Source organism: Poecilia formosa, unplaced genomic scaffold (genome assembly GCF_000485575.1).
Source record: "Poecilia formosa unplaced genomic scaffold, Poecilia_formosa-5.1.2 Scaffold180, whole genome shotgun sequence".
Lineage (NCBI taxonomy): Eukaryota > Metazoa > Chordata > Actinopteri > Cyprinodontiformes > Poeciliidae > Poecilia > Poecilia formosa.
The window spans coordinates 21,055-44,635 of record NW_006800119.1 but is presented as its reverse complement, the minus strand read 5'-3'; the positions used below and the strand labels follow the sequence as shown (position 1 = coordinate 44,635).

At 42.6% G+C, this 23,581-nt stretch overlaps 1 protein-coding gene across 4 annotated transcripts in view; it reads right to left on the bottom strand.

Moving 5' to 3' along the window:
- LOC103147310 (plexin-B1) overlaps window positions 1–23,581 on the bottom strand; it is a 66,715-nt gene that overhangs the window by 25,777 nt on the left and 17,357 nt on the right. For all 4 annotated transcript variants that reach the window (XM_007565573.2, XM_016678311.1, XM_007565575.2 and 1 more), the window contains 3 exons: window positions 5,619–5,712; window positions 3,395–4,568; window positions 1,394–1,576 (listed from right to left, as the gene is read on the bottom strand). In XM_007565573.2, coding sequence (XP_007565635.1) covers window positions 1,394–1,576; window positions 3,395–4,558 — 1,347 coding nt within the window. In that variant the 5' untranslated portion in view covers window positions 4,559–4,568; window positions 5,619–5,712. The remainder of the gene's footprint in view (window positions 1–1,393; window positions 1,577–3,394; window positions 4,569–5,618; window positions 5,713–23,581) is intronic.

The following is a 23,581-nucleotide window of genomic DNA, read 5'->3' as shown; positions in this document are numbered from 1 at the left end:
TGTGTGTGTGTGTGTGTGTGTGTGAAGGTGTGCAGCAATAACAGCGCCACAACCCCGAGTACAGTATGCTGCTATGTACAAGAGATAAAGTCCCATACACGGTGAATCTGACGTAACTGCATAGAAACATATTAATGGAGTCAGTGTTCCTTTTGTAATGCTCCTTCACTACGGCTAGCCACTGAGGACAAAGACTCCAGTGTGTGCAGGAGGTCTCTCAGCCTGTAAAATCCTCATGTCATCATTGGTACCCAGGTCCTTCCCTGACCTCCAAGCTGACGTTATTGAGGGAAGTTTTAGACACAGACACATAGATTTATTGATGCCCCGAGGGGGAACTGTCCAGTCACAGCAGCAGAGAACAAGGCAGCTGAACAAAACACAATCTGTGCGAACTCATCATCTAAAAACAACTAAACACGGTAAATTCATCATGGCTAGGTGGAGTGTTGTGCCTGTTCATGTGAATCGTTTCCAGAGGCGCAGCACGTCGCTTCACTTTTTCCACAGTTTGTCATGTTCCGACCTTAATCCTAATTGGATTTAATTCATTTCTTGCCCCCCATAAATGTCAATGTGGAAATCTTTTTGAGTGCTTTTCACATTTGTTAAAAACAGAACATGAAGAAATCACGTAAAATCACGGTGCTGGAAGCATGTGATGTGACTCCATCAAGAGTCAGTCTGACTTCATCCAGAATGTGATATGATATGTCATGGTCGCTTCAGGTGATGTTTTGTTCAGCCATGTCTCTGAGCTCTGAACATCTTCAGCTACAGTCATGGAATATGATAGAACTGGAGGATAATGGCTTCCTGGTAGCTTCAAGTATCGTTCTAAACAAATCCTTGGCTGATAGTTTGTGTCTTTTTTTCCTCAAGTTTCTTGCAGCCCGGTTGACAATTGGCAACAAAAACCTTTTATGGTTCTGTGATGACGCTCCAATAACTTCTAGAGCGCTGCATCCCTCTGGAAGACTTCTAGTACATTTTGACAATAAAATCTCTTTTGGGCCTATTTTGACAAAAAAAAAAAAAGATGTATGGTTGCTCTGATTGTAGTTTTCTAACTGGTTGCCAATTATGATCTTTAAAAATGGCCAATTCCAGTTTTGGCCAATAAAATTATTTTATCTGAAATGTTGCTAAATATAGCAAGAAAGTCACTGATTTGACTTTCTTGCTATATTTGCTATCTATCTTGATGAAGGTTATTTGGGTCTCAAATCAGCATATAAATGTTCCCCATAAGAACCCAAATTCCAGTTAGAGACGTCACTATATGCTTCTTGGATGGACATTATTTTGGCAATTGATGCCACAGTTCTTTGCTTCATATGCATCATAATCATTCTTCTATGGGAATACGCAGCGTTATTGGCTGGACTGTCACCTTGTGGAGTTTCCCCTTGGAGTCTCCAAGGAAGGCGATGGTATATCCCTCCCTCATGCTCACAGCCACAGCAGTGAGCCGGGCAGACGGGCTGTCCAGTATGGTGTCCACTAGCACTGGGATCCGGCTGGCCATGGGGCTGGGAGTGTGGTCAGATCCACAGGGGTAAGCATCCAGGGTGTTCTGAAATTCAGAACAGAACCATAAGAAGACAGTCGCATTGACGAGTCACTTAACCAAGGCTGAATACTGAAAGAAGACAATTCACTTAAACACAAAATACCTACATACCTAACTACCTACTTAGGTAGGCATATAGGTATACCTAGCTTTATAGGTAGGTATATATCTATCTACATACCTACCTATGTATCTGCCTGCGTACCTATATATACATCCATCAACTCACCTACTTTCCTGCCTCCTTCCATCCCTCTTTCTCCCGGCTCATTTGGGCTCCACATAAAATCTTTGAACTAATTTGTCTTGAATTCCTCTGCAGCAACACCAAAAGCCAAAATGTTTCCCAAAGTGTTCCTGATGGGGCCCATAAAACTCTGGCAGGACTTCTTGGGAACAGTTTGTGGTTTGAGGATGAAATAAAACTGGACACAGTCACTATAAATCTGAAATAGGATTTGATTTTGCCTTCCCAGTTTGGGAAGAGGGAGTCTTGACTCTTCTTGTTGCAGAAGCTGTATTTTTAAACGAGACCGCTCCCCATTGGGTTCATTGCCTCATCATTAGCGATGAGAGATGGAGGCAATGAACCCAAGAACTCTGGAAGCAACTTGTTTTGATGGATTCTATGTTAATATGATGACAGGAACAGCTTTTGTGGTAGCAATACTCACCCTTCATGCACAAAACAAATATAGTGTGAGTGCTTTACAGGAAAATTAGATTCCTGCTCTTTCCTGCACAACTGTAGAGCACATTCAGCAAAGCAGAATAGATCTTTAAAAACAGCAGAGCAGACATCATGAAAGGAAAATGTATTATGGGATGTAAAAAATAAAGAGCCAGGTCTGGGAATATGTCATAGCAGCTTAAGCGGTGCCTGGACACTAGCTGGTTTGGCTGATGGAAGCCTGTGATTACGCTGTAACGACTAATGAGTTCCGAGTATATCCGGAGTACCTATAGCCATAAATGTAAAGGCCAGACCAGAGCCAAGATACATCTTGGTTATTCATTATCACTGTGAAACTTCACATTTCATCACCAGGAACAAATCCGCACTCTTAATGGCTTAAACCTTTTGTCCAAATCCACCCAGGGTGCAGATGGACCTTCCTGGCAAAGACGGAAAATTGAGACAGATTGTTTATTTGCAGGGAATCAAGTAAAGATTTAACGTTGTAATCATGTCGTAAATCTGCTTTTTGGCTTTAATTCTCAGAGGTTGCCTCCTTTCTGCAGTTTGCTGTGGTTTTCCTATTAAGATCTCTCTATTATGACGGAAACAATAATCTTCTCCATTCTCATCAAATGGTGATCTCATGCCAAACAATATACATTTATCTTTGACGAGAAAACAAGCAAAGAGAAAGAAAACCACAAGTAGTCGACTAAATAAGAGTCGACTCAAGTTAAACAGTTATCTCAATCCCAAAGGACCTCCAGGTATTCATGGGTTTGGGGCTACAAGTAACTGCCTATTTTTATAGTTCAAACACCAAATATACCTTAAAATGCTTTAATACATTCAGAGGAAACCATATTAGCGCTCACACAGTAACTAGCATCCAAAGATCTTACTTATCTCTGAATTTGGGGGTACAGCCAATCAGCACCATGTAATGTGAATGGTGCTACTGGATTGGCTGCTAGGTGAGTTTTCCACAAAACTACAAATTTCAAGAAAACTGTCTATTTTAAAACTTCAGTTGAACCCAAAGTGATTGGATTGCGTGTACAGAAGCCGACTTTCCCATCAGATATTCCCCTTAATAGTTGAGCGTCGTCACAGAGAACAGATTTATGGTGCGTTGTGCTTACCTCTGGAAGGTTGGCACAGTTGGACTTGACTTCATATTCAATGTATGCCGCCTCCGCTCCTCCTTCTCTACCCATTTGTGTGTAGCACAGGTCTCTAGTTGAGTTAATCCTGTGGTCCACATCTTCAAGGTTGAACATGCACAGAGCGGAGTCCTCGCTCGGCCGAGACGATGAGGTCAGATGAGTTGAGAAGACTCCGAGAAGGATCTCTGAATCTTGACCCTTAACCCTGTCCTTGGAGTACCCGAGCTGGACAGCTTGCAGGAGGTTGTACATTTTACCAGCCCTGGAGCGACAGGTCAGTGGCACCTCTACGTACGAGTAATAGGCCTGGTCATCCAAACATACACGCGAGACATATGTGCGGTACTCCCTTGACTGTGACTTCAGGTCCCGCCTATAAAAGAAGAAATACACATGGTGCCGATGGGCAAACGAGGCCACAAAGTGGTGATCATATTCTGAGAGGCGGCCTGCGACGGCCAGCTTGGCGGTCTCCTCGTAGGAAAAGATGGGGGCTTGGGCTAGGTTTCGGGTGGAGATAGGTGGATGGCTGCTGGTATAACCTCGTCCCACAAACAGAACCGGCTGTCTGTCAGGGTGAGAGCGAACCACAAGCCCGACGGTGCTAACATTGGGGTGGTTGGCTGCTACATACTGAGTGTCCACTGGCTTGTCTGTGGAAAAAAGCACTACATTGATGGATGTCAGGTTACGCTTCTGGCATATTCCTTGGTTGACACTCCCACAGGTAATAAGTTCCATAGAGTAAGGGTCAACCAGCAGGAGCTTGTTGTGATTGCTGGTCTCCTTTGCTTGAGGGCAGTTGGTTTCTGTCACAGGGGGCAAACAGTCCGGGCTGTCGATAACGGGTCCAGTGTCGTTCCGGAGCTTAAGCTGAAGTAACGGATCTAGCTGGAACAGCTGATCTCGCGCCCCAATGTAGACCCATCCTACACTGGGGTCAGGATGCAGGGCCAGGTGTTCGAATATCGTGTTGTTCCATTTAAAAGTGGGATAAAGGCCAGAGTGGGAAGACACCGATCCCTGTGCAACACCTCTGGATGGCGAGCTAAATGGCCGAGCAAAGATGGCAACAAGCAGGAGGCACCGCAGAGCGTGGAGCATTAACACTGAAGCAGAACACGCTGTCCCAGGAAGCATGGCAGTAGAGCTGAGGGAAAGAAACAATTTCAAATATCAGAAAGCATGTCAACCTCCAGTACAACACGACTGCTAAAGGTTTTGCCATCGTTTCCTGTGCACTTCTGTAACATTGGCAGTACTGCTCATACAGCAGATCAGGCACATTACCTCAACAAGACACATTACAACTTGCAAAGATATTTGATCTGACTGAGATTCTGATGGTCTCCCAAGACACAAGGACCTATTACAGACTTGGATCTATGTTCAGAAAGATGTGAGTTGTACTTCTACTGTGGTTCTTTGCTTATTGTTATATTGTATAAACTACTCAAAGTCTTAATTTTTCTACAGCGTTTTCTGTTAAGCTAAGAGCAAAGAGTTTTAGGGGTTCACCAAGGATGCGACCTCTGACACTACAGGACTTATGGCTTGTTTTTAAGCATTTTATTGGTTCTGGTTTAAAACTCCACATGTAATTATGTTAGTAGTCAAAGGTATGCCCGATTCCCTGCAAAAACAAAATCTTACCAAGTAGTTTCTAGTGCAAATATCTTAGTACACTTGAAATAAGACAAAATTAACTTACAATTAACTTTTTGGCAAGAAATATGAGCTTGTTTTAGGTCAGTAATAATTCCTTAATCATTGATTAAAAAGTTTTTCCATTGGCAGGTTAAATTTCACTTACAAACAAGATTTTTCCCCCAATGTTTTTAGTGAAATAATCTTCCACTGGAACTAGTACTTTTCCATCAATATTAAGGAATTATTGACTTAAAACAAGCTCCTATATCTAACGGAGAAGTTATTTGCAAGTTAATTGTGTGTTATTTCAAGTGTACTAAGATATTTACTTTAGAACTGGGGCAAGAATACTTGGTAAGATGTGGTTTTGCAATGTTTGATGGTTTCAGTTTGTTAAATAGATGAATCACACATTGATCATTAACAGGAAAGTAAACCTCTTGATCTTTTATCAGGAGAAGAATACAAAAAAATGAGGCTTTAATCAGTCAGACAGCACCGGACAAACTTTGTAAACTTAAAATTCTCTCTCTCTACACAACGATCTCACCATTTGTTTGCAGTGGTGCTTTACAGAGGTATGTTACCTCTCGACCTCCCAGATGCTCAGGCTCAGGTCATAAACGCATCCTTCTGGATAACACCTGCAGCACAAGGAAAGACGAGATGAATCAGAGGTCTCAGTTCATAAACAAGCTGTGATTCACAACCAAAACCCAGAGTTATGTCAGCCTACACTGGGAGGGCGAGCCCGGAGCTCGTCATGTTTAAACTACTTCAGGTTTCTTTTTTCCCTGGACTTCATTCACAGATTTTTCATACCCTGTTCAGACAGGATTTTAAGTCGAGAAGGGGCAGGAGACTACTACAACCAAAAACACAGATACCTCTTCAAGCACATCAGCTCTGGATGAGATTATCTGGAGCCATCTTTGTAGTCGTTCATGTTGCTATAGGCTTAGACTACTGGAGAGTAATGAAAACTAACCACCTTCCTCACTCTTCCTCATTTCATCTCCTGCTCTCCAACCTGCATTATTTGCTGTTATTTCAGCTGTTGTTGAAGTTCTTCAAGACATTAACTGTAAAAATGTTGTTCTGGAAAAAGACTGAACTCAATTTAACACACATCTGTCTTGCATGTGGAACTCATCCAACACAAGCAAAGAGGGATGTCTCCCTTATTCACAAACAGGAGTAGAAAGAGATGTGGACACTCGCATTAGGAAGCAGGATTATAAGAAATGCCTGGTGGCAGGATTTTACAGTCATCTAAAACTTGAGCGAACATACCTGCTGATAAAGCAGCCATTAAGACAAACAGCAAAGACAACACACAACACAGAGATTTTAATCAAGAAAGTTCAGTTGTCAGACAGGAAATCTCGCTAAGCTGCTTGAGATCAAACGTGAGTTCAGAGTAAGTAAAAATGACCGACAAGGAAGAAGCCAACAGAGATAGTTTGTGGACTGTTGTTAGCAGAAAAAGCTGCACGTTGGCAGTGCAGTTGTTTTGTCTTCTGTACTTTGGACTCCCCTCCATGGTCCCGTCTCCTCACTTTCTGACTGGTCACATGTCACATTCAACAGGCTGTGTTCCCGTTCGTCCTCATGGGGGAACAAAACACACGATGTCAGGCCAAGACGATCCAACATGTTGAATGTTTCTGACTGAGATGGGAGCAGTCCCATCTGAGAGTACCAGATCACTCTAAACACAAGTCAGTGGAAGAGCTCTTATCTGTAGAGTCATCACTATAATGGGGAGAGTCCTTCAGAGTATCAGATGGGGGAGATCGGGTCAAAAAGTCAGCATAACTATCTAGTTGTGTGAACCAAGCTTAACACACTTCACTCTGACGGTTCAATGCATTGCATTTCTAGCTCTCTGCAGAAGAACTGCAGAGAGCCCTTTAGACAGGGCCTGTGGTGAGTTGGAGCACACACACTCATATCATGTACATGCAGCTGTTCAGCAAATGACAAACTCTAGAAATACACAGATTTCTTTTGTTATATAAGTATTAAGTGTCATTCATTATAGTCTTAAAAAGAAACAGTGCACCGGTTGCAGTTTTCTGGCTGATCGCCGATAACCGATCTATAAAAAGCCCGACCAGCTGATTCTGATTTTGGCCAATACCAATTTTTTTTTGTCTGAAATGTTGCTAAATATAGCAAGAAACTCGCTGAGTTGCAACAGTGGGTTGACTATTGTTAACAGCAAATGTGCAAACATGACCCGGTGGGCCGGTGTGTCAGTCAAACCTCTCTCACAGGAAAGCAGAAGAGGACAGTGGCTGATTTTCAGACCTTTGCAGAGGTAGATAAGATCGGGGGATAAGATCAGCTCCTCCTATTTTGGGAGCTGATCACCGATCTCCCAAAATAATGGAAATCGGCACCAATAAATCGGCTGGTCGATAAATCGGTGCACCCCTTTTAAAAAGGTCATAAATTTCAGTTGATATGACCTGCAGAAACTGTGTGAAATGCTCCCACTGGATGGGTATTAGTTGCAAACTAAATTATAGCCTTGGTGTCCCTGGAAAAGAACAAGAAGTAAATTAGAAGATTAGGAAGGGAAACTGAAGAGATCATCTCTGTTTTGACACGTAAGCGTGCGGTTTCGTGTTCACGCAAGGAAACGGCATGGAATGGTGCCTGGTTGTGACAGCTAAATTGCACTAAATTCTCCTTTTCTATCTAAAATAGACACATAGAGCACATCATCCCCCAAGCCCCAGTTTCCAACTTTCCCAACGTGATTTCCTTTGCCTTTCAGCATTCCATCACTTGCAAAATGGATCTCTTACAAGTTCAGGCAGATCTGCTGGAAGCTCATAGGATGAGGAGCTGGACAAAAGTTGAAAAAAGACAAAAAAAAAAAAGCCTGAAAAGGACACCATTCATTCCAGCAGTGGAGAGCTCACTCATTCAACACACACACACACACGCACGCACACACACCCCCCCTCCCACACACACACACACACACACACACACACACAGACAGACACACATGCACAGAGCTCTTTCTCTGCCACACAGGGCATTAGAATGCCTGCTTTGTTGGGGTAAATCTTCTGGATGTGGGAATCAGGGTAACAGCTTGGCAAGAGGCCAAAGGCCCCCTGTCTCCCCAAACCCCGTCCAAAAAAACTAAAAGTATTTGAGCTTCCAATCGCTGCACGAGCAAAGACAGGGAGCTGGAGCCTGTTGATTAACAGATAACATTCCAAAATAACGAAATCTAAACAGGAAGGTTCCTTTGATCCTTCTGGAAGAGGTATTAACGTCTGTTGTCGGAGGATGCCTCTTGTGACAGCAGGGTCCGAACTCCGGAGACTCACAGGATTGGCCGTTTGATTACGAGAAAGACTGGAAGCTGAGAAAGCAGAGAGGAGCCTGACTGGAAAGTTAATTTACACGAGGACTTTCCCCAAACAATCAAACCAAGTAATTTGGAATGGAAAAGGAGTTGGGAAGGATTTCCAAAAGAATGAAAAACAAACATTCAGGTACTAATTACCTGAACGTTATGGAGCTGCAGAACTATAACCCAGCATCAGGAGCATGGATTTTTAAAAAGGATTTTAACTTTCAGAGGGCATTCTGCTCTTCCTTCAAACTTTGCCCTCAAACTTCAGCAAAAGTCTTGCTTGTAGATGTGCTCTACTTCACACATCTACTGCCTGTTTCAACAACTGAGCTAAAACTTTCTTTTTGTGTGTGGAAAAGAAAAATCTATTGTCCTTCTTGAGGTCAGGGGTCAGAAACAGCCTGCGGTGGCCTCTACTAGTTGTGGAGTAAAATCTACGAACAAAACGGATGAAGGCATCATAGTGATCACACACTGCTTTTATGACACCGGAGTCAGATTACCACAGTTTAAAGCAGAAAACACCAGCAAGCAGAGAGAGAGGTTTGGTTAGGAGAGCGCTGGTTTTACTTCTGTCCAAGGACACAGACTCAAACGGGAGCAGAGGGTCGGTTCAATCAAGAGAGAACAGAAACAATCGCTCTGAAGGAGGCAGGATCTTGTTAGCTACAAGCTACAAGATGGCTTCAAGCTGAAGAGAACCGTATCTAAGCATCTCTCTGTATTTTCTTCTATAACCTCCTTTCACAGCCCACAAAATACAAACTTAAGACATGTATATTTCAGTGCAACTCAGGGGAAAAAAATAGTACCGACTTAACCAATCAAAGTGCTTGGTTACGGTACATAATTCCACCTCAAACAGAAACTCAAAACTATTGATGACACTCTGACACTAAGCTCAGCATCCTGTTTGAAGCCCCACCATGGCACGGTGCTGTTAATCACTTGCTAAGTGTTACCTTGGCCTCTTGATGTCAAAACACAAACAGCAGGATCGTCCAAAGACTGGTTTTGATTAAAACAGAACATTTCCTGGTGGATCCAGGAGTCAAACTGTTGGACATGTCTGTTCAAAAGTTTAGAGAAGGTGACGTTAAGCCACCTGGAAAGGTTAGAATGCATTTTCAGGTCATTTTGACATTTAACAGGAAAAATGTTACATTGTACTTAGAAAGACTTTAAAACATTACTTATATTGGCATTCTTTTTTAATGTGACAAAAACCTGAAATTAAAAAAAAAAGAAAAAAAAAAGTTTTTCAGTGCCATTGAACATATGGATGTTATTGAAATGTGATCTGGGAATTTTAGAGAAACACTAGACACACAGTCCTGGGGGACATGTCCCTGTAAAACGACTCCAGTTTCAGATGCCTTCGCTTCAGGCTTCCAGCTGTAAAGTGTAGCTCCATGCACTCGGTGGCAAACAGGTTTGACCAGCAGCGTAATGTCGAGCAGAAATCTGCCAAACGACACTAACAAGCATTCCTGGGAGGCACATTAAACTGAGGCATCATCCACTTCACCGACTCCACCGGGTCAGGCTCTTTCAGCTTTCCCTCAAACTGACAGACGAACGAGAACATCTTCAGGGAGGGTGACCGACAACGGCCAAAGAGCCAAACACTCGGCAGTGTAATGGCCATAAAGACATTAAGAACTTTTTCAGAACCCATAGAAACAAGTGGCAGCAGGATTCAGAGGTCAGCAAGCGCTGATGGAATGTGACTCCTGAAAAGGAACCAGAGGGAGAGGTAGCGAAGGAAGAGGAGGATGAGGGAGACATTAATTACCCACAATTCAACACCCACTCAGAACGAGTGTGTGTATGGTGGGGGGGGAGGGATTTCTAATTAGCAACATTACAGGGTACATATATAATCCCATGAAGGGCCCTAGTCCTTATTGTAGGGGGGAAGCTGCCACACACACAAACACACACACACACAATGTGGCCATAAGTAAACACAGACATTTCTAATCAGTCCTTTTATCAACAAACAGAGTTTATGCTTCAGTAGCTGTGACAGCCCATGGTGTACAGTTACACAGACACTAGTAATCACCCTCCTGCGCTTTCTGCTCCATACAGATGTTATGCTGAACCCCAGCAGCTGTTAGCATCACTACGTAACCATCAGACACAACGCCACTCAGCTGACGGCGGTGGCTACATGCTAGTCCAAGAGGAGAAAAGGCTCAGTGCAATCTGCCGGGTTTCCTCAGACAGAAGCCCTTTTTAACCCGACTGCCCAGTTTGGTAACTGATCAGTTGAAATACATACAAGATGGGATTGAACAGACTTTTTGTTGCGAATTGTTGCGTTCTAAATGAGCTGAATTGAATTAGGTAGTCACAGGGGACCTGTTGCTGCTACAGTAATATCTGGGCTAACACTCTGTGCTTAAGCTCAGCAATAACAAAAAAAACAAAAATAAAAAAACAGCTACAAGCTTGAGTTGAAGTTTTATGGAGTTGGAAAGAAAGAGGGAGGACCCGAGATGACGGCTGCTAGCATGGAGACAACTGCTCAAATGTTAACAGAGGAAAATACAATGCACTCTGAACTTAGGCCACTTTTATGACTTAGAATAGAAAAAAAAAAAACAACATTTCAAGTAAAACTGAATGAACAAGTTAGATGCAGATACAATCAATGTGATGCTGTAGAAAACCAGAGGGTCCATGGTCTTACAGTCCAGACTCTGGGAACTGAAATCATCCTTCATGGCTGCACTGTACATTGCTGGAGCACCAGTGTGCAATAGAAATAGAAATAGCTGTTGTGTAAGATATTTAAAGGGTTGTGAACTTACATTATAGCATTGCAGTATATTTAGCCAGTCAGAGTCTCATGGCAGCAGATGTTTAAACACAAATGACATCGCTCAAAATGCTAAAGGTAAGAAGAGCTAGTTATTTTTTATTTTTTTGTAGAATAAACTCAAATCTTGACTGGTCCTAAAGAAAGTATTGGTAATTTACGGGACCAAACAGACCAAACTCAGAATATTAGAAATATGTTCAGTCTCTGTATTATTGCTCATTTAGGTTTGCTACAGTGAAACAAAGATGCGAAACAGCCTTCAGTACCAGAACTGATTAATATTTGGGTCACCGAACAACAAAGCTTTGAGTGTGAGAATGCTTAAAATGTTCCTTCAATCCCTTCAGTCCCTCTCCTGAAGTGGCACTGAAAACACTGCTGCTTCACAGCAGGAACGGCACCAGAATGAGAGGTGCACCAGAGGAACAGTCCTTATGCACAACGGTCCACAGCTTCAAGTTACAGCTCTAAAGTCACATCAGAGGAGTAAAGACGGTATTAAAGCAATAGTTTCTGAGCTGCTCAGCCTGACATTTGACCCCTGGGCAGAGATGTATAAAAAAAAATGAGGTTAGTATTCAAGGATCCAAAACCAATCACTTGGAGGATATTAATGATAAACAAATGATCCACTGGTGCATTAGTGAGGTATTAGTTTCTGACACATGGGAAGTTTACAGTGCAGCGTATAGATAGGAGCTCCGGATAAACTTTTTATGCCCCCCATGTGCCATGTGTAAAGGTATTAGCAGGCGTTGCCATGCCAACGCTGAGCTGGTGCGGCTCCAGCATCAGTCAATCTGTTGGAGCTGGACAGGCGCTGCTGGCTGGCTGACAACGACTTATTTATAGAGCCATGCTTGAACAACTGCTGCTCATCTGAACGGCAACCGATTTTACCCAGCTGATGAAGAGGAGGGGGAGGAGGAAGTGGAAAACAGCCATCCTGGGATCTGTTCAGAAAACACGACTAAAACAAGGAGAACCAAGTCTCAGCCGTGGCGCCGTCATGCCAGTGAGCTGCTCCTTCAGAGGTTTGAGGAGAGCCGCTCACCTCCGAGTGGGTAGGAAGTTCCCACAGCTCTTAAACTTTATGGTCCTAAAGCGATCGCTCTGGTGTGGCCGGCTGGGCCCGGAGTCCTGACAGAACAGATCCACAAGACTTGTGGTCCGTCTCTGTCTTCTGACCGACCAGCAGAGTTCATGTGTTTCCTCCCTCTGCAGCATCTTTACTCCCTGCTCACTTCCTGGATTATTCAGACCAGAACGGGGCAAAAGGCAGGTACTTTTGAAGTTTTTTTGCTGCATTTTTTTGTTATCGCTGCTCTTTGGATTAACATTATTTTAAGAAAGAGATACAATAATACGGTTGAAAAATTATTAAAATTAGATTTAAGTTTTATAGTATCCTGCTTGCAATACTGCTTCTATTTGAGGTAATGAGACGAGATGAAAAGTATATAACATTTTTCATCCATATTCAACCCAAAGTCTTCCAGCTTTACTCTCCTCTGGCACCGTCTCCATCTCCTCTCCGCCATCAGATCTGCACCTGTGTAGTCCATATGTCTACTGGGCTGAGCAGGCAGCCCGGTGATTAGCTTGAGCATTGGTGCCTCCTAGCGACTGGAGGCTTCCTTGTCGAAACATAAACACAATGAAGATACTAAAAAGTCCCTGTGCCTCTAGCAGCGGCTTACCGTAGCCCCCTAGGCAGACGTGCTCCAGTATTTCAATAGTACTGGTATAATCAAAGCAAAGAACATCAGGTGAAGCTCAATAGAAAGCTTAATAATGGTGGAGGGGTCAGTGGAGTCATGCCAACATGAAACTATGAGGTCGTAGTTTAACAAAAATCTGATTTACAACTCTGGAACAGGCTAAATTTATGGCAAAGCTGTAACTGGTATGAAAAAAATGAATAAATTGTGCGCGTCAGGAAGGTTCGAACTGAAATTATGTCAAAGTTTGTGTCGCTATGATATGACATTACAAAAAAAGTTTGGCTCAGATTTTTTCTCACTCACAATATAGCATCCTATTTCCAATTTGGGCCGATTTGCTAGAAAACTGCAAGTCCCACATCTGAGTGTTACATTTTCTGAATCCAGACATGAATTCCTACGTTTTGATGTAAAATATGTGAAGAGCCAATAAAAATCGAGCACATGAGCAGAAGCTGTTTGGGGAGAAGCATAATTTTCAAAAAAGTTTGAGTTGTACACTGTAGAAGTCCCAGACACCTATTCTTGAAATCCATCATAAAGATAAATTATGAGCCAGAAGCGACCAAATAGTTGAAGAAGGATTTTATGTTTAAATGTTTGTGAAGCCCTACTGGCTGCTACCTCATTTGAGAGGCCTGGGCTGTACGAATAAAGAGCCAAATACTTCTCCCCGAACCACAGGAAGGGCCTGTGGGGTTCTCCTCCAAGGCTCAGTAAGTGGCGACTGCTCCAGCCAGACCTGGCAGAGAGCATAGACAAGTGCGGACAGCATATGTCCAAGCTCCCTGGTCAAAAGATCAAAGGGCTACAGAGACGCATCAACCAGGCCTTTGTGGTCAAGTGGAACAAATTCCAAAGAGGACGACAAGGCCAGCATCAGATGGGAGAGGGAATTCCCAATCTGTCCATTGCAGGCCCCGGAGTCACGTGGCAGAGAAGGTCATTCGTAATACAATGCTAAGGACACGGACAACAGGCATTAGACCGCAAAGCCTCATCCAGCGGGATAAGAAGCGAGGTAATGCCTGGTTCCACAGCTGGCATCTGCCCCAAGCCAACTGTGGGCAACTCTTGCATGGCCGACAGGGCCCTGTCATCTGTCATCAAATGTGAAAAAGCCTTGGTGTCCGACCAACAGGCATGCTGTTCCTGTATGTACTCCTCTGAGGGACGATCCACAAAAGCAGAGTCAGACTTACTGTGCAGAAAGAAGGAGCTAGAAACTGCAGACTGGTCCTGCCGAACATCTAGCTGTAAAAGAGCCAAACCCATTCTGATTGCGGCAGTAACTGACCCCAAAGCATCCTCCTGGGGGGCATTGAAGTCAGAACCAGAGGCCCTGGAGTCCATTTCCGGAAGGCTCTCAAAAAAATAGGTACCAGAGGCTGCCACTGAAACGGCATCGTCACCGTTGACCGATGCTCGATCCTGCTCAGCCTTCACTGGGGCAACTTAGTGGTGAGATGATCCACTCTTATGGACAACTTCCCTATATCGATTCGTCTGGCCCACTTCGCCGGGACCGAAGGTGCAGCTCCAGCAGGCTGCTTTCCGCTCATTGTCTGTTCCGGTGGCAACTGGCTTTGCTGTGCAGCTCCCACTCAGTCACAAGGCTACTAGCAACAAGCAGATAAGATAACGGTGGTAAATACAGATGCCACCAGCTTCGCATAACCACACCTGCAGTCAATACATCTGCGTGTGAGAAAAATTAAAGGGACTGAGGGCCATGGATCATGTGACTACACAGAGCCACAGGAGTCACCGACAGGTCACAGGTGACTTTGTTGTGATTAACACTCGACCTTCAAATGTACAAGAATGATCATTCAGTGCTTGAAGCACCACCTCTGACGGTCAGTAGGAATGAAGTAGAACTGTGGTTAGATGTTTGGGAAGACTGGGTCTTCACATAGATCCAGTCCTAAGTTCTGTGACAGACAAGCACATCGGATTTTTTCTCAGATTGCATTTGTGACAAAAATAGAGATTCTGACAGAAACTATCAATAAACTTGAAACTTTGGCTTTCGGTTTTCCTTCTAAATGTGGTCAAATACACCTTTTCTTCAATGGCAATTGTTAAAAATTATCAGTACATTAAACAAGAAGAAAATATAGGAATAAATAGGACTGGTCTTTGAAGTCAAAGCTCTTCTGATCCCCCAGTGGCCCCAGTAGGCGGGTTGGCACTTATCCTCCGGCAAATTGACTAAACACAACCTCTGACACTGGTTCGCTGTGTCCCACCAGCTCTGGTACTGCCCAGAGCAGATCTTAGAATAGTTGTGGCCACAGCTGTATGCTTCTCGCCTTGTTGGACCAAATGCGTTTCCAGATTGTAGGACATCTTGTGCCCATGCAACGTGGGATTAAAGAAGATTTGAAGGACTAGCTGGATGGTGCCGGCCATCAGTTTCCTGCTTTTAGCGGCGGTTCAGTTGGTAGGACACTCATCAACATCCGAGTTAATGTCACTGTTTCTAGTAAACTGTCTACAGAACAAACTCTGGTAGATGTTTAAATATTTTTGACATTTTTTAACTTAACAAAACTAGAAAGATTAAGTCAGACAAGGACTGAAGGCAAACTTTAGTCCAGTCAGAGTGGACAGCTTTCTGATCAAACAAGAGAAACTAAAGTCTGAGAACTTTTCTGGACCTTCAAGCTCATGAAAACAGTGCAGTGATGGGATGGGAGTGGAAGAATGAGTGTGTCTGAATGTGTGTGCACACACACACACACACACACACACACACACACACACACACACTTATCCTGGTGCATATTTAGGCTTTCATGAGGCAATGTCCTCACAGGCAAATTATAGCCTGTGTTTTCACATACTCATTATGGGAAGCAGAACTATGCACACATTATCAGAATAAAACCAGAGGTTTTTCACAGACAAAGTACAAGGAGAAAGCTCAGATGCATTTTTATTTTATTGCTTCCCTTTTCCATCTGTGCAGTGAATAACAGTATTGTATTACTTTTGGTATCAGTATACCAAAGGTTTTCACTTTTTCCAGGCATTTCACATAACGAAAGCTAACAGGCACTTCGAGTCACTGAGAAGAAAAATTACCCCTTTTGGAAATGGGACAAGAAAATGTCTGGGAGTGTGGGACAGTGGCCAGTCACCCTGATGGACTTAAGCCCTTCCATAATTCACCCAAAGATGAACAGTTGACTCACGGTCAATCATATTCATACCCATGGCGCAGACCACTCGGGGACACGCCTCCTGCTTCAGTATACGTCACGCCCAAAGCATCAGGAAGCGGCCGCAGAGAGAGAGCCACACCTTTCTGCAGACAACAGCACATTTTCCATCCAGGAGTTTTTTTTTTTGTCCTTTGACATTCTTTTAAGTACAAATGTACATGATAAACACTCAAAAGTATTCATGTCGTCTCCAGAAACAATAACTAGCGAATGGAAGGGGACTAACTGAAGTGAAAGATCGACAAAGCTGTCCAATGGCATTTCTGCATAAAACATATCAGCAAACTTCTGACCGATCAAACGAGTCATCGGACAGAGCTCTGTCCAAATACTTCACCTAGTGACTAAGGGGAGGAATGACGCCTCCCTACGAACATAATGAAGTAACTTTTGCTACATGACTAAGTTAAGAAGAGACGATTTCGACATCTTGGATGAAGTCTGGGAGAGCCTTAGTGTGGAGTCTGTAGAAAGAAAGCAAAGACAGAGAGAAAACCTGAACAGTAGAAAGTGGTGGGTGTGTACGAACCGTGTGTGGTGCTGGAAAGGTTTTAAATTCAGGGTTTGATCTTGTGTGAAGCACAGAGAAAAACTGGAGAATCTCTCTGGTGTCAGTTCATTTTAGGTTAGCTAAAAGCATTCCAGGTTGCCTCTTGGGCATTTTGATAGGGAAAAACTGCTAATCATTGTTCAGCAGAGGTTTGGTGTGGCCTAGTCAAAGGAATCCTTTGAAGATGCAGTGGTACAACCTAAAGGAACTCATTCCCAGTTGATGTCACAACCAGTTCCTCTCTCACCCAGCCAGGTTAGTGTAGTTAGCTCTTTCCTCTTAAACATCACAGTTTGAAAACATTATTATTCCAGTCATTTTTATTTCAACTTGAAAATGACATTTGACCAAAAGTAAAAAAGCTGAATCTGCAAGGTGGTGAATAATTGCCCCCAGTACTATGTCGTATAGATTTCCACTCAGCATATGAATGCCCTGAGCTCATGGTGCGGTTCAGGAATGTAAAGCCACGCTTTGCATTCTGTCTTTCACCTGCAGAAGCTCGGAGCTCTAATCCTCTTTTCCCTCACAACACCAGCCTCTTTCTGACAAACAGCCAGTCAGCTGCTGCTGCAAACATACGACCGGACCAAAGCTCCTTTCTGCCCTTCAGTCCCGAAGACGTGATTTTAACGCTACGGAGATAGCAACATGCTCTGGTGAAAAGCCTGGCCAAGCTTACACACACTCACACAAGACGCATACTCATGTAGACGTAAATAAAGCCTCCTTTCTGTGTCTGCCAGGGCAATAACAAGGGCAGTGCAGGGAGTGAAGGGTAAATGTTAGTCTGGCTTTGCTGTGTTGTCTGCTCCTCTCTGAAGGGTGTGTGTAAAAACCCACTGGAGCACAAAGAGTCCCTTTGTGGTCCGGCCAGCTTAATGCTGCTTTTCCATAGTGTTGCTTTCATAAAACATCAGGGGTGTGTTGCTTATGGAAGCAGGTTTGTTTCTGAACATGCGGAGGCGATACAAGAGAGCCGAAAAAGTATACGAAGGAGCTCAGCTGGAGTTCTTTTAACCGGGCGGCAAAGGCGAATAAAAAACTAACAAGATTCTAGAATAAACACTTCAATCTTAAAAATAATTACCTCCAAACAACAGCATGCATGATCCAGGATCAAAGTGGTATAATACACAGATCATAGCATGACAAGCACAGACTAAAGTCAGTGTATGAGTAGGAGGGTTGAGCCAAACAATTTAGGAACAAATCGCTCTAAAAGTAAGTCATAGACGTCAAACTTCTGTGTCAGTTTTGTAGGAAATAACAGACTCACTTGCCTCTTTGTACAATCAGAGTACTTCTTTATTTTTTTAAGCAAGGCATCACTTCCACCCCCTAAAAACAAAGTCTAAAACAACATAGTGATGATGAGGAGGAAGAAAGTGTCAGAGTATTTCAGGGTAAAAGCTGCTACAAATTCTTCTCCTCCCTGTTTGGTGCCTGAGACTGACAGAGGAGCAGATTCAGAAAGCTCACGACCCAAACATATCGCACTTCTCACGATGCGATAAGCTTGAGCCAAAATACATTTACAGTATTGGCATAAACGTTAATACAAAAGTGTACAACATGCTTAAAAGCTTTAAGTTATTAAACTATTATTATTTCATAACTAGCTTAACTTATTAAGTTATTTATGAAATATTACTTTTAGTGCTGCGAGATGTCTTGTAAGTATATTTTTTAAAAGTTCAAAATACAAAATATCTTTATATGGATTAATACACACAGTGGAAACCATCCCAGCACTACTACAGAAGAAAACATCTACAGTCTCGATTATCTGTGTGTTCTTTGGGCTCCGGCCAATCAGCACTGAGGAGAATGAATGGTGCTCCCAGATTGGCTGCTTTACGAAGGCTAACCATTAGCAAGTCAAGCAGAATTGTGTATTTCTGCTCTCCAAGTTGGTTTTTCTTTTAAATATTTTAGAGAAGATTTATAAAACACACACAAAACCCTCAACAAATTTTCTGTGAGTAATTTGGAGTTACGTTCCTGAAAAAAATCCTCGAATTGGCAGTGGTCCTCTGTAGGACTATTTAACATAGTTACAGTGGCCATCTCGCTCAGTGACAAAGATGAATCGGGGTGGAGTGGAGTTTTTGGAAACCTCCAAGCGGACCTTCCTCTGGCTCCTACAGACGATGGAAACCACTGGACTCATTCGGACCTTCAGAGCAGCTGAAACTTTTCCCAGATTTGTGCCTTGAAACAATCCTGTCTGAAGTCTAAAGACAAATTCCTGTGACTTTCTATGTTCTGGCCTCATATAGACAGATGTTAGAGGCAGAAAATGTGAATACTTCTGCAGATGGGATTTTTAAAAACATTCTTATTATATTTGTAGAAAACAATTTAAAAAAAAATTAATGTGTTCCCTTTGTCTTTATGTGTTGTGTGGGGAGTTTTGAGTGAGAAGAATGAGGCTGGAACAGAAGACGAGAATACTTCCCCACAGGGGAGAATGAAATGGTGACGACTGTGGATTTCTGGTGGATGTATTTGGGACATAATCAGGAGATCGGAGGTTTGACTTACAACCGTTGTGGAGCAATCGAAACGCATCAGTGGATCCATGTGATGCAGACCCTTCACCCCCCACTGGCAGGACAACATAGGCTGCCAGAGTTTGATAGTAACTGGCTGCATTTACTCAATTACATTTACTTGAGAAAGATTTTTTAATTTTTTACTATGCTGTACTATGTACTTTTACTTGAGTAATTTTATCATGAAGCATCGCTGCTCTTACTTGAGTAAAATGTTGAATGAAGAACAAACATGTTTTACCCAAAAATTCACCAGACACAGACACACACATGCAGTTTTTGTTAAAGTTTCATAAATTAGTTTTATTGAAAAAAATGATGTGGAAAATAAAATTATTTCACCTGATTTTGTTATTTTTGTTACTTATATGAACTATTGTTATTTTTATCCTTAAAACACAAAAAATTTCCACTTAACTTTATATTTTGGTCCATCTGATGATGCGGTGTTTAAATGTACTACTACTTTATTATTTTCTTTGAGTAAAAATACACAAGCAGTGCTCCTCTTAGGTACTCTGCCCACATCTGGTGCATGCTGAGGTTGCTTTAATTAAACTGTGGTGAGCATTTCTCTGCACGATTTTTTCAAGTTTCAAAGGACGAACAACTACATTAAGAGACAGCGGGCTCTCCCTGCCCTCATTGGCTGCTTGCTGGTTCAGTTAGTGACGCATCAGGTGGTTCGTTACGCCAGGTGGAGGTAGAGTACACTTCTGGGACAGGCGCCAATGCACTTGTGAATAAATTTGGATTTTTGCATACCGCTGTGCCTTTAGACGAAATCCGAGCTTCGCACAATTTCTAACAACTCCTATTTTCAAAAGAGGATCAGTCTCTCTGTTTATTCAGGGAAATTAATGTTTAGCTGCCAGGTGGTTAAGCACAGGTGCAGCAACTACAAAGGGGAATGTTTTCCTATTGCCTGCAGCAACATGTTAACCGTCAGCAAGCTGAAGGCTCAGAACCTCACTTTTATCCAGAGAAAGGAAAATAAAGCATGTGAGCAGCAAGAAGAAGAGCTTCCCCGTTTTTTTCTGCCCTTGTTGTGTTTCAGAGGATTTTCCTTTAAAAAGTCTCTCCTTTTGTTTGACCAGAGAGAAGAGCTGGCCTATCACAATAGGATCGAAACAGAAGAAAAAAATGTATTGTAGAAGGTGATACACTGAGATCCTGAACTACCCAGTCAGAAAAACAAGAACATCAAGGGCCACGAACATTTTGTCCATAGAATGCATCAAAGTTCCTAGAAAGACGGCCTGGAGGCACATGAATCAGTCCATCTCTACTAGATAACCATCTCAACTTCTCAGTCTGAAGAACCACGGCCAGCTTTCATCCAGACTTATCTTCTACTGAATAGTTTTGCATGCAACATGGGATAAATAAAAACAGCGTGTTTGGTTTAGCAATCCTGAAAACAAGATAGAAATTGTGACATGGAACGTCAGAAATCAGAGATCCCACTTCATTTTCCTGAAACGACAAACCCACAGCATCATAATGTGGGGCTGCTTGGTTTTTATGACAGAATTAGGCCTGCCCCAATAAGCATTAAACCAATTAATCGCATTATAAATTAAAACAAGCTCAATAATTTCCATTTGCATGATTTATCTTTTTTCCACTATCAAAACCTGGTTGATAAAAGTCTTCAGTCTGGGGTTTTGGTCTCAACTGGCCATTTTTTGAAGGACAATATTGTTTACAGAGACGTCATAATTCATTTTATTTGTTGTTTTGTTTATTTATTTGGGATATTTCAAATGTCTTCCAGTTCCAGTAGTAAAATGTTCAATAGAATTTAAAGTTATAAATGTAAGAACATGTTCCTGCATCATTCTGCTGTTACCATTATATGACTTGAAAATGGTCTCAAAAACAATAATATCACCGTTTATCGCAATAACTTCTGGGACAATTTATTGTCCAGCTAAATTTGTTATAGTGACAGGCCTAGACAGAATACCTTCAAACTGAAAAGTGTGTGTGTGTGTGTGTATGAGTGTGTGTGAAGCTCCAGTCACAGAACCCAGCCACACCCTGACCCTTCCAGAGACTAACAAACATCACTGTTTGCTCCTGTCTGCAGAGAATCTGTTTTTTTCACGTCTGTCTCCCAGTTTCAGACCAAGACACACAGAGCATCACCAGCACAGCTACTAGCTCTGATGCAAAGGTAATCTGGAAATGCAGCACTTCATAAACCTATAATATTATTCCCCAGAAGCTTTGTTTGACTATATATAAAACGGCTGTAGCATCTTTGTGCTCCATTTTAAATGTGTTGGCTGTCCAGTAGGTATAAAACGTAGATTTCCTGTTGCAAAAACAAATTCTCTTCCCACTGAGCTACACGTTACATCTCAGGACAAATCAGGGTTCAAAAACATCACGATTCATATTCTCTAAGTTCACTACTTATTATTTCGATTCTTTTCTTTTTCTCCTTTACAAGGAGACAGTATAGGAGCCACCACTTTATCGCCCCCTGTGGCGTTTTACTGGACTGGAGTGTGTTCAGCTGAGCTAATAGTGAGGACGGGAACGCTCACTTGTCTGCAATTCCCAAGAATTTTTCGTATGCAGACACAGACACAGAGAGGTACGACGAGACTTTAAGAAGCAGGGTGAGGACTTCTGTCCTCTGAGGCAGAGCTGCTGTTTCTCCACAATGAAAAAAGTCAGAAGAGTTGGTTCAACCCACCACAATTAGAGATCCTGAGTTTCTTTTAGAAATTCAGGGCAGGGGAAGGGTTTCTCCTTTCATTGTGTGTTCACCACTTCATATGATGTCATTTTTCGGTTTTCTGCGCTCCCGTTTATTTAATTTCATCGGCCGCAGTAGACAGTGTGCGATCCTGAAATCTAACTGCGGCCTTGGACTTTGATGTTCTCGGTCAGAGGCATATTGCCGCTGTGTGATGCCAACTTACAAACCAGAGTTGTTGAGAACTAAATCTTCACCAGCACAAACAGAGGGCATGCACAACGCAGCATGAGAAGGATATTGTTGGCTCATTGCTATGACATTTGAATGGCACTTGTGCTGATTCAGCAGGAGGAACGCAAATGTAAATAACTCACAGCATCTCTAGAGGAGCTGGGACTTAGTGGGAAGAGCGGTCATCTTAAAACTTGAAAGTTGTGGGTTCAACTCCACAACACGTGTGCTCATGTACCACTAGGCAAGACAAATACACAAGTTTCAGTATCGGCCAAAATCTGAATCGGGAGATCAGGCTTTTTAAAGAGCTTAATCAGCGATCGGCCAGAAAATCGCAATTGGTGCATTAGATTGTCATTATGAGCAGAATAACACTATAGAAGCTCATTCTATAAACTCTATGTCTCAGACTTGTGGTGGTCATGTCAGATGTCCAAAAAAAGCCTAAAAGAAAAACACAAACCAGTGGAGTTTTGTCTTATACTGGCGTATTAGACACGTAGCAAGGCGATGCTAATTTAATAAAGCCACTTTTTTTTTTTCACCATAGTGAGGAGGGGATAAAACAATGACTCTCTCAGACATGCTTTCATCAAAGAGCCAGGAAAGTGAAGGTCAGACAGTGACTGACATACTGGACTCTACAAAGGTCATCATAAACGAATGTTTTCTCTGACACAGAAACGAGGACACACACCGGTGTCTCTCAGATGGTTGCTTTTGTGGAAGTCATGTGAAGTTCAGCCGTTGCTGGTGCAGTTCAGACACAGAAAGACAGTCCCAAAAGGATCAACGGTGCAGAGAGCTAAACGACATGATTTGATTACATTGTTCTGCTTGCTGTGAGCGTAGCGGCTGTCTAGCTCGTTGAAGAGTCACCTTGTCTCAATGTGCATCCAGAGATAAGCAAGGTCGACCGCTCCGGGCTTTTCACGTATCTCATTTGGGTAATGTTCTGATGTAATGTTGGGAGGGAGGGAATAAAGAGAAACAGTGAATGTTAAGGGATACATCTAAAAGTAAGAGACAAAAAAATAAAATTTAAACCGTTTCAGACAATGACTCAGGCTGAAACTCAGATAAATGAAGCAATAAATTATGACTTTTACTATTTCAAATAAGTTTACCCTTGTAGAAAATCCACTTTCATCCTTTTCAAAATGCTACCTTGTACAAGAATCTTACATTCCCTGCCCCATGCAGACTTCACATTGATCTCATGATAAATCCTCGAAGCGTTGTTTGTAGGAGACGGTCCGTGTTTTGTCTGCGTCAGGTGGAGCGTGGTCACC